The sequence below is a fragment of the Gopherus evgoodei genome, chromosome 8 (genome assembly GCF_007399415.2).
Source record: "Gopherus evgoodei ecotype Sinaloan lineage chromosome 8, rGopEvg1_v1.p, whole genome shotgun sequence".
NCBI lineage: Eukaryota > Metazoa > Chordata > Testudines > Testudinidae > Gopherus > Gopherus evgoodei.
In genome coordinates, this window is record NC_044329.1 from 16,658,693 (window position 1) to 16,669,689 (window position 10,997).

Consider the following 10,997-nt stretch of genomic DNA (forward strand, 5'->3'; position numbering starts at 1 on the left):
TCACAGATCATGTGGTCTACAACAGGAGTTGTGGATACTCAGCATTTATGTAAATTGGCCCTTAGGTGAGTCATTTTAAACGCACATTTAAAAATGTTGGCCATATTTTTAGCGACTGTCCCTTTAAATTAACCTAAAAAACATCTTAATTGCTGCTGCCAGGTGCTGTGATTTGTAAGCTGTAAATATGGAAAAGTTGTGTTCTTTTTGTATTCTCATTTTATACACTAGTGGGGAGAAAATGCTGTTAAGATGCTCTCTAGCATCTACCGTATGTTTGATGCGTTATCATACAGCATCGTGAAAGAAATTAATGGCTCTCTCAGGGATGTTAGTCATTTTTAAAGGAAGAGAAGAGTAGTACCTGGAACCCATGTGATTTTCAATAAAAGCTTTATCCAGAGCCCATTTACTGAGACCTAGAATTTGAAGATTGTGCAAACCCTCGCTGTGGGGAAAGACCGCACACAGGCACACACAGTGGCTGGACCTATTCTGCTCAGTACAACCATTTGCAAGCACAAGCAGTGAGAAGCCCTTATTCACATACAATGTATGCTCCCTCAATCACAATTTCAAAAGTTTCTAAGGAGGGATGGGTGTTTCCTAGGTGCCTGCCAGAGATAGACACATTGCTGAAAAGGGATGCCCTTTGTGACACATGATCAATATAGGAAACCTTGTGCTATGGATAGTAAATCGATATCTAATCAGCTTTAATGGGCATGGTCAATTTTATTCAATCTAAAAATTAGCCTGCAATGGATCCCCTGATGAAGCTGAGCCCTTCTGGGACTCTGGTCAAGTGCATTTCCTTTCCCAAACTAATCACTGTAGCCTCTGACAATATAAAAAAAACAAAATAACACAAAATTGCAAGAAGTCCACCCACCTCTTTAAGTGACAGCATTATATGTCTTAAAGACAAGTAGATGTCTTCACTGTAGGAGAAGGATTCAGTGGCCCATTCAAACCCCAGTTAAACAGTGATGCTGAGTTACCTGGTTTCTTTTCCCTTCTCCTCCTGCATCCCAATAAGTACGTCTCCCTACAAGGTGTCCCCCTAAGTAGTGCAAAATGTAGACCACACGCGGCATTAGTGGGCATGTAGCAGTCTTTATTGGCATCAGGAAGGTCTTTTGGTAATTGGAAAGGTGTCTGGGCTTTCTTTGAAGATTTCGTAAGGGTTTCATGGGTGAACTGAGATTTCAAGCAGGCAGGATAGCTGTGAGTATGTTGTTCAGGGAGAGATTATGAAGGTTATCTGCTACTAGAACAGAACTGAGGGGGAAGTTTTAGAACAGAGTTTGGGTAGGTGGGAGTAAGCAGGAGTTTTTCTTTCTTTTGTGGGGCCCATTTTTTCTTTGGAATTCTCCCCAGAAACCATGTTCAGATAAATCTGAAAGGTTGATTGGCTGTCGTCATCTGATAATTTACCATGTCAGAGCATGGAATATTTTTGTGCTTGTATCAGCTTAACCCTTGTTTATAAAATAAGCATTTTCCCAATAATTTGTTCCAGATCCTAGTGTTATGTGACTGTGAAGATAAAATACTCCAGCATCCTACAGGAACTGCACAGAATGTCTCATTTTATAGAAGTGATACTGCAGTGTTTTGATTCCTTTCTAGAAAATGCTAGTATTTTTGTTTATGGAAGCTGGTGAGGCCCAGACCAGGAAGTGCAGAATCATATGACAGTGTGGCTAACCACATTTTTTGAATTTCAAATAAGTCTTAGCTCAAGGGTTGAGGGTATTTTGAATGCATTGTCATATCAAAACATTCTCTCCCACCACCTCCCCCCCTGCAAAAACTCTCAGCCCCGATCATTACTGGGAAACTTGTTCTTTATCTGGGTGCTTGGCTTTTTGTCCCTGAGTCTGTATTCAGTGCAGAACTTGGAGGAGGGAGTGTTTTTCTAAACCAAGCCCAGGAAGTCATGTTAATGCACACAGCAGAGTGTGAAAGAGCTTTAATTTCTCAACTTCTTTAGAAAACTAGTTTATATAATTAAAACAATATTTAAAACAAGACAGCAAGGCCCAGTTCTTTGCTGAGAGTGGCTTTTATATTATCAGCATACAAACAGCAATAGCTCCTTCATAATTCTTCCTTCTTTCTCCTGGCCAGGGCCTGTGACCGGGCTTATATAATCCTCTCGTCATCCCAATGGTTTCCCCAAACAGAGAGAGAATTTCTTCATGCCATGTTAAAAAAAAACACATGCACAAAAAGCAAGCCAAAGCAAGGCTAGGAAGAGTGGACACAGGAAGAGTTCTAGACGCCACGATCTGAGTGGACAGAAGGAGAAGGAGTTTTTAATACCACAGCACAGGATGGGAGAGAGAAGAGGAGGAAGTTTTAGACCACAGGATCTAGAGGGACAAAGTAGGGGAAATGGTTTTAGACCTTGGGGTCTGGGGGTCGGGGGGAAAGCAGGTGTGTGTACCCTGAGGTCTGCAGGGAGGGAGGGGAGAGGAGAAGCCATTTTAGACAACAGGATCCAGCGAGAAGGGAAATGGGAGAAATTATAAACCTAAGGATCTAGAGAGGGAAAAAGTGGAAAGAAGCAATTTCAGACCTGAAGTTCTGGTGCTCGGCAATTTGAATTTGGGACTCTGTAGGGATGGGGAAATGAGAAGCAATCTCAGTATCTGAAGAGCAGGGGAAATGGAGAGGGGTTTTTAGATCAATCAGCTGCAGGGGGAGAGCGGAGGCTGCTAAGCAGATGATTTAGACCCCAGGCTCTGGAGACAGAGGAAAATGAATAAGGGACTTTGGAAATAGGATACAAATGAACCCCTGGGATAATGAAGTGGGTGGCCCCAGGTTCCTGACAGTTGCCTCAGAAATTTGCATTTCTCCTGTTAGTAGAGAGGGGAAATGATTTCAATACTGATCTCTAATGCAAGTGCAGGAAATAGCTTCTTGTCACCATTGTCCCAGAGAGCTTCAAACCACAGCAAGGAGAAGGGAGGCTTCTTTCTCTTTGCTACTGTACAGGAGAATTCAAAACTTGCCATAACTGAGTGAGATTGGTTGTGGGTGAAAATGTTCTTATTTCCTTTCCACTAGAAAATGTCCCTTGTAAGCTTGATGTTAATATCCTTCTGTTCTCTCCTCAGTTCATCCATCTCAGGAGCCTGGCTGGTTGGAAGGAACCCTGAACGGGAAGACAGGACTAATCCCTGAAAACTACGTGGAGTTCCTATAACTTTGGGCACAGAAGCAACACTGCTAAGCTTTACATGGTATCCATGAAAACTGCTGATTAGAGTGTTGTAGATCATTTGCTCTTTACTACTGTGAAATGCAGGGTGAAGGACTTTCCAATTCCTATAGAAATTAATGTTTATACAAATGATAATGTATATGTCTCCTTCGTGATCTATTGTGGTATGTGCAAATATACTGCAGAAGGGGCGGTCAGAGGCTCCGTGGAGGTCATTCAACTTCTAGTAAACGTGTGTGATTCCTACAGCCACTGCACCACGTTCTCAACTTTGTTCCTTTTGTTGAGCCATTGTATCAGCGAAGTGCAGGAGCTTAATCCTAATTTCAGGGCCCTATTCTGCAAACCCTTGATTTGAACTGGTAGACCCACTGACATCAGCCTTGACTTCAGTGGAACTGCTTATGTGAGTACTGTTAGCACAAATCCAGGGTATGTAGATTGGACCTTAAGTCACCATTTCACATAGTGGGGAGGAGATTATGTTGGAGAGAGGAGGCTGTTGCCATTTCTTGCTCACAAATTCTCCCCTCCTTGTTGAATCAGCGAAAATCAATCTTTTATTGGCTAACAGCAAAGCAATCTCTCTCTCATATAGCTGTGAGGAGGGGAGAGGTTAAGGTACTGTTTACATACGTCAAACCACTAAACATTTCTGCAGCAGCAGTTTACACAGCCCTGAGCCATCTTTGACGGGATTCAGTCCAGTCTCAACAAACGCAACACACCATACCCTGGTGCTGATGATAGCCCTACTTAATTAGGATTATATTTTTTTTTAAATGCCACTGTTTTCTGATGGTGAAAGCAAAAACAAAAGAAGTTGAATGATCTCTGTGGGGTGAGTGCAAGATCAGCTGTGAATTTTCAGTGCTCTGAGCATCAGCACAATGGAAGAGAGAATATTTTGGACCAAACCTTTCATAACTTTTTTTTTTAGATTTAGATTTATGCTGAGTAAACATCTGTGATCTGTGCAGCTGGCATTTCCTTCTTGGAAGGCAAGATGCAGCTCATGATAAATACCACTTGTTTTGTGTGACTTGCTGATTCGTATCATCACTTACCAATGCACATTGTAGAGAGAGGAATGCATGCTTGCTGAATGCCCGGGCCACTCTTACGTCAATTTTCGTTACATTTGCCACTCATTGCAGTTGCTTTTATAGATGGCGTCTTTGCTTGCAGCCTAGCATATAGTCCAGTGATGCCAAGTCCGTGCAGTACTGATTATACAAAGTAAATCTTTTTTAGCTATATAAGCATTTATTGTTCATGTAGCCAATTGAAATTCTAAGGAAAACAAACAATTAGTCCTTCCAGTGTTTTTTATTTCCTCCCTCTGTGCTGCCCTTAGAAAGTCTTGAAGCCTCCTCTGTTGAGTACCCAGTTTGGGACAGAGTCACTCCAGTATTGTGGTGTTCTCAAGAAAGTTTTTTGCATAGTCCTTAGCACAGCTCAGATTATATTTGAAAAGAAAAGAAAAGTCAAACTTTCTTGATATTTTGGCAAGTGCTACAACATTTTATAATAGAAAATCATAAGAAAAGCTGGCGTCTTGGCAGGAAGAATTATTTTTCTATTATCATGCAGAGATGGGATTTAGGGAATGGATTTATTTTCAGTTTTAATTATTTTTTAAGAACATGAGTGCTTGAATTGCTGTATGTTTTACTTTTTATTATTGGAAAAAATCATATGTAAATAGAATAATTCAAAATATTATGAGGGAAAATTCAGTTTGATATTTGTAGCGGAGCTGTAATGAGCTAGATGTTCCATGGATATTTGAAACCAGTTTACAGGGAAGAACACACAGGCACACAACCTAACCTTTAAACATGTTGACCTTTTCTTTCATTTTGTCACGTACTATGCCAGCCATCTGGATTGAGTTTTTGCTCGCTTTTTAATTTCATTTACATTAATTAAACTTCCTAGACTTTGGGGTTGGAAGGAGACAATCTAATATATATATTATACATAAAAGATACAATACATAATATATATATTTATTATGCCATCACGCGCATATGTGTGTGGGAGAGATCTAATGCACACACATGCCTTTGTGGGTTTTCTCAGAAAACTGGAACCAAGCTAAGGGCTTTCTTTACTTACGTCTATATGTTACAGAGACGAGAGAAAGTAAATCTTAGCTTTGTGGCCGTTTGCTTGTCTTTCCTTCATCAAAAAAATAATTAAAAAGTTAGAAATTGTTGAAGAAAGATAATGGAATGTTAAGGATGAAAAACAAGTGATTGGCAGACCTGTGCAGAGGGGGAATGGACAGATTTCCAGCATATCCAAATTAAAAAAAAATAAAAAATAGCTAAGTACAGAAGTTTCTTAGCTAAAGCTCGCTCTAACTATTCACTGATTGACTTTTAGAAGCCACTGGTACCTCACTGTTCTGGGTTACTTTAATGTTATACTTGTGAGCTGCACAGTGTGACTGTCTGTGAACAGATTGGTAGATAAGATCATACCCTCTTTGGACAGGACTGGTTAGATTGTCAGGAAAAGTAACTGACTATAACTAACTCTGTCCTATAGTATTTTCTGGTTTGAAAATTAATCAAATTAAGAGGATAAAATGGGGGGGGGCGGGGTTAGGATTCATAATGCGATAGAGGAGGGGTTGTTTCACCAATATGTTGTGGATTTAAATCCACCCTCACATGTTAGCAGCTAAAAAAATTTACCAGCTGATTTCTGTTTGATCTCCTGTATGAAATTACTTGGTTGGTCTTCATCCGTATCCCAGGGGACAGGTGTCTGCATTGCAATATTCATCACTACAATGAACCCACATTGGCCTTTGTGTTGACACCAACATAGAAAAACCAAAGATTTTGAATGGGCAAAGGAGAGTGAAATAACTTTTCAGCTCAGAGGTGAAGGACACCTCCCACTGCAAGCAGGATGGTATAATGTACACTACTATTATGCTGCTATGCTGAACCTGTTCTTTGGGTAGACAGAAGGTTTCATCTTCCATGACTGTCAGTCAGGCAAGTTTGTTCAGTTTTGTCCCCTCAATGCAGATGATGTCTGGGTTCTATGGCCCCTCCCTCACCTGAAGAGATTGGGCTTCTGTTTCTTTGGTCTCTGTCCAACGCTCCCAGTCATTAGGTAGGCTGACATATTTCACCAACATTAAATTCAGCTGAAAAAATGTGGAAGATTTAAAACACAAAAAGAAACCCATTTGCTTCTCAAGATAACCTGTCTGAAAGTAATTTGTTTCCACAATGAGTTACTTTAAAAAAAAAAAAAGCTGGTTCTGTACTTAGCTCTTGTAATCAGTTCTTTTTAATGACCCTGCTCAGAGGCCTCATCGAAGCAAATGGGAGTCATGCAGTTTGAACCTTTGGCAACTGTTTTAAAAAATATACTCCTCCTTGCTCAAATGGATTCAACGGCCACCAAACAGACCCATTGGCTTTTTACTGCTTGATACGGGTTGTATCAAAGTGATCATTGATTTCTGTGGTATTTAGATTATACAGGTGAAGGGGTTTGCCTTTGTTTTAGCTTTTCAAGGAAAACTGCATTGCAATATAAAACATAATGTAATTGATATAGGTAACATTTTCAAAACCTTTTAAGTAACATACTAGCCTAAAGCTATGTCTACACTTGCCAATTTTAGCACAAAAAGTCCGGGTTTTGCGCAAAAACCACGGCAGCGTGATCACTGGAAATCCACATTTTGCACTGGAATGGCTGAGTTTCAGCGCAAAAATAAAACCACTCCAACAAGAGTCTTTTTGCTTTTTGAGCCGATGCTTTTGCACTGATGTGCCAGTGAAGACTCTTGATTGTTTTTACTGGTCTAATTGCCCTCCGGAGCTGTCCCACAATGCAGAGTGGGAGCGCCCACTCTTTGAAACGGAGCAGTCCTGCCTGCAGGTATACACCTTTAGCTCCGTTCTGTCAGCCTGTCACTACCTGAGACACAAAACAAATCATTACTATGGAATGTTCCAGCTGCCTCCCACAATGCGAACAGAGGCAGGCAGACAAAATGTGCTGTGCAGAGTCAGGGAGGGAGGCAAGGGCTGAGGTCGGGGCCTCCCCCTGCCTCAGGATTGGTTGCTTCTGGCGGCTATCTCACACACACACATTCACCCACCACAATAATGATTTGCTTTGTGTCCCAGGGCAGTGCATAGCGGGATAGCTACCACAGTGCGCTCTTCTCATCTGCCATGCAAGTGCTGCATATGTAAACCCACACTGACGCTTGTGAAAAACAATGTGAACACAAACCGGCGCTTTTCTTTTAGTGCTTTTCTATCACCGACACAACTGTCAGCGAAAAAACTCTGCAAGTGTAGACATAGCCTCAGTTCTATTTTCACTTGGGCACCTAGTGCCTTTCAGTTAGACGATGGCCAGGTCCACACCAGAGTGTTTTGCCTGCATATTGATGTCCGTTAGAGGTGTAAATTTTGCAACATAGCTATGCCGGCAAATGCCTCAATGTTGATGCAGTCATACCAGTATAAAATCGCTTTTGCTGGTATAGCTTATTTCACTTGCAGAACTGGTATAAACTATACCAATAAAAACACTGATAAGCTGCATGTGTATTGGGAGTGTTTTGTCAGTGTAGCTTTACCAGCAAACCTCTTTAGTGTAAACTAGGCCTTAGGCCCCTAAGTGCCCAAGTTACTTTTGAAAATGGGTCCCAGGCTCCTAATAATGTTACCCTATCCCTCACTGCAAACAAAAGTACATTGCTGATGTTTTTACAAAATGTCTTAATGTTAATTACCGCATCAAGTTAGAAGTTGCCTTTGTTAAATGTAAAGATCAAAACAAAATTATGAAAATGTTGTGAATTTCTCCCCCTTTTGGGACAACTGGATTGTTTTTGTCAAATTTCAAATTTTTAAATTAAAAAAGGGAAAAGGGGGAATGATAGTTAATCCTCACTACTTGTCATTTATGACAAAGACATTAAAGGTGTTATTCAAAAGCATCAGAAAGCAGCGACTTTCAAAGTTGCTGCTATATATATTCTATCCTTTATTAATTTTTAAATGTGTGTTAACATTTTGGCAAAAAATACATATTACCATAATATCTGTTGAAACAAGACATCAGTAACAAGTGCTAGAGTGAAATCGTGTCCCCTTTGATGTCAGTGGCAGCCAGGATTTCAGCTTTAGTATCTAATATAGCACAAATAAAGTATTTAATAGAGTTCTGGGGATGAAGATCTTAAAATCACCTCGGTTTAAATTAAACAGGTAAGGCTAGAGGCCTGGTCTTTTGATCCGTAAAAGTCAGGTGGGGTCTTTTCATTGATTTCAATGGACTAGGCCTTAAGAGAGTTAATCTCGAACTCCTGTAAGGCCCAGATTCGTTAAGGCCCCAAGCTGTGTAAAGCTCAATTAAAGTTATTGGTCCTATTTTTGGAGTAAGGAACTACTCAATCTGAGTAAGGGTCTCAGAACCTGTCCCTAATCAGTAGGTATCAGAGATTCCTATTCAACTCTTCTTAGTCAGACATAACATTCCCTCCTCAATGGGAGCTTTCCTGAACCACTATAGCCACCTGAACCACTATAACTAATCACAGCAGTTTTCCTTCAATAGCTTACTGTAGTTGAGCCATTAAAGGAGGGAGGGAGATATCAAGAGAAAATAAAATCTCAGTGTAAAAATGCCATTTTGAAAAGCTTTATTAATATTTATACCAACTATTTACAATATACAGCTACATTCTTTAACACCTTAACAAGGATGTCCCATAATGCTGTAGTTATCAGTGTTTAACAGATATTATGCAAAGCTGTTTAAAAGCATTTAATGAGATATGGAGAGTGTTAAAAGCAATGTGGGTGCATGTTTAATACATGAATGAAGGTTATTTTCAAGCTCACTGTAAATGCTGTATAAAGTAATAAATATTAATAAAGTCTTTATAAATGGCACCTCCATGGAAAATATCCAATAAAAATTGCTGATTTAAATGTCAGATTCAGTGTTTTAGTTTTGTAGGATTCAGTAATTGTAAAATGGTATGTTGTTTGGGTGTAACTATTTATTTTAATCTTTACAACCTGGCACAGAAGTTCTGAAAGATTCACTCAGTGTGTGGCTCTAATGCAATCCCTGTTAGCAAGTTCATTATGTTCCATTCTTTGATAGGTTTGGGTGACAAGCCATGTAGAGTGGCAATATGATTTTGAATTAAATATCTGTTCTACTTGCTGCTGCTAAGCTCCTTTCTATGGGAAAGGATGGACTACAAGCTTGCACTTGAAGCAACCTTTTCATTTTTGCCAGAAAAGAAGCTATTATGTAAAATATGCTGTCTTTTCAAAGGTTGCCAGCTCCATTCTGTGCTACACAGCTACACTAATCAGTACCACTCTGTCACCTCTCGCCCCTCTGTGATGGTCAGACTTTAAATTCAAAAGACATCAGTGGTGACAGTCACAGAAGAGCATGCTCATCTCTGTGTTAAGCTGACCACAAACATTGCAGTTGTTCTGTGATAACTAATCATATCAAACGTGCTTCTGCAGTGGTCCTTAATTTACTATTTTCTCAGCATGCTCTCCATCCACACAAACCTAATAGCACAGGTATGGTAAGATTGCCTTTTCTCCAATCTTTTTTTGCCCTTTCTTTCTAGGTCACAGGTAGCCTGCAAGCCAAAACTGTCCCGTTGAGTTCTGCAGTGCAGCCAATAGCAACCTCAGGTTGAATAGGGAGATTACAGGTGACAGCTCAGAGCTCTATCTCGAGCCAACAGCAGGCTAAGTGGCAGCTACTGTACATGTATCAGAGGCCACGTCCAGACTACCCGCCGTATCAGCGGGCTAAAATCGATTGCTCGGGGATCGATATATCGCGTCTAATCTAGATGCGATATATCAATCCCCGAGCGCGCTTATATCGATTCTGGAACTCCATCAACCCCAACGGAGTTCCGGAATTGACACGGAGAGCCGCGAACATCGATCCCGCGTGGTGTGGACGGGTGAGTAATCCGATCTTAGATATTCGACTTCAGCTATGTTATTCACGTAGCTGAAGTTGCATATCTAAGATCGATTTCCCCCCCCCCAGTGTGGACCAGCCCAGAGACTGTGCCTGCTTCACAGTCATTGTGTTAGATTGTCACTTTTGAAAACCTTAGTTTTTATGTGATATGGGTCTGTCAGTTGTTACACTCTGGCAGTTTTCTTCCCAGAACTTCACTTCCCATATGAAAAAGTCTTGTAGAATTTAGTAAGGATGAAACCGAAAAGGTTTCATAGAAATTACTTTTACAGCCTATACTGTTTAATAGAGAATGAGATCCTGTCATTAGACTTCTGTTGGTCGGCTTAAAGGTTATCATTCTCCATTAATTCTCTGTTAAAATCTATAGGACTTTGTCACAAGGGATCAATTAAAAATGAAGACTTTATAATTGTTTTATTCAAGCAAGAAGGAAATGCTGAGAAATAAAAAGAATGACACAGAAGGTTAAAAGAAATAAAATGCAGCTAATTGGAGTGTGTAAAGAAGTCCAGTTTACATCTCCAATATTTGTATTATTAATGCCATACTTTATTGTGTTCTAAGGCAGGGGTTCTCACAACAAATTTTTTGGTGGCCTCGGAGTACGGCCACCAACTTTTGCTGGTGGCCACTCTGGCAATTTTTCCTAAAATTCTTTAGGAGAAACAAATAAGTATGTACATCAAAATCCTTGTAACTTATTTATTGCTAGCTAGTAGTCTGCTACTGTGAA

At 40.2% G+C, this 10,997-nt stretch overlaps 1 protein-coding gene across 3 annotated transcripts in view; it reads left to right on the plus strand.

Annotated features, from left to right (window-relative positions):
* Positions 1–10,085, plus strand: part of ARHGAP26 (Rho GTPase activating protein 26) — a 324,497-nt gene extending 314,412 nt beyond the window's left edge. The window contains exons 23-24 of one of the 3 annotated variants that reach the window (XM_030573098.1): positions 3,129–3,254; positions 9,891–10,085. In XM_030573098.1, the coding sequence (XP_030428958.1) occupies positions 3,129–3,217 (89 nt within the window). In that variant the 3' untranslated portion in view covers positions 3,218–3,254; positions 9,891–10,085. Of the gene's footprint in view, positions 1–3,128 lie in introns of all 3 variants that reach the window. The other 2 variants (XM_030573096.1, XM_030573099.1) reach the window with 2 other exon arrangements.
* Positions 10,086–10,997: the final 912 nt, after the last annotated feature.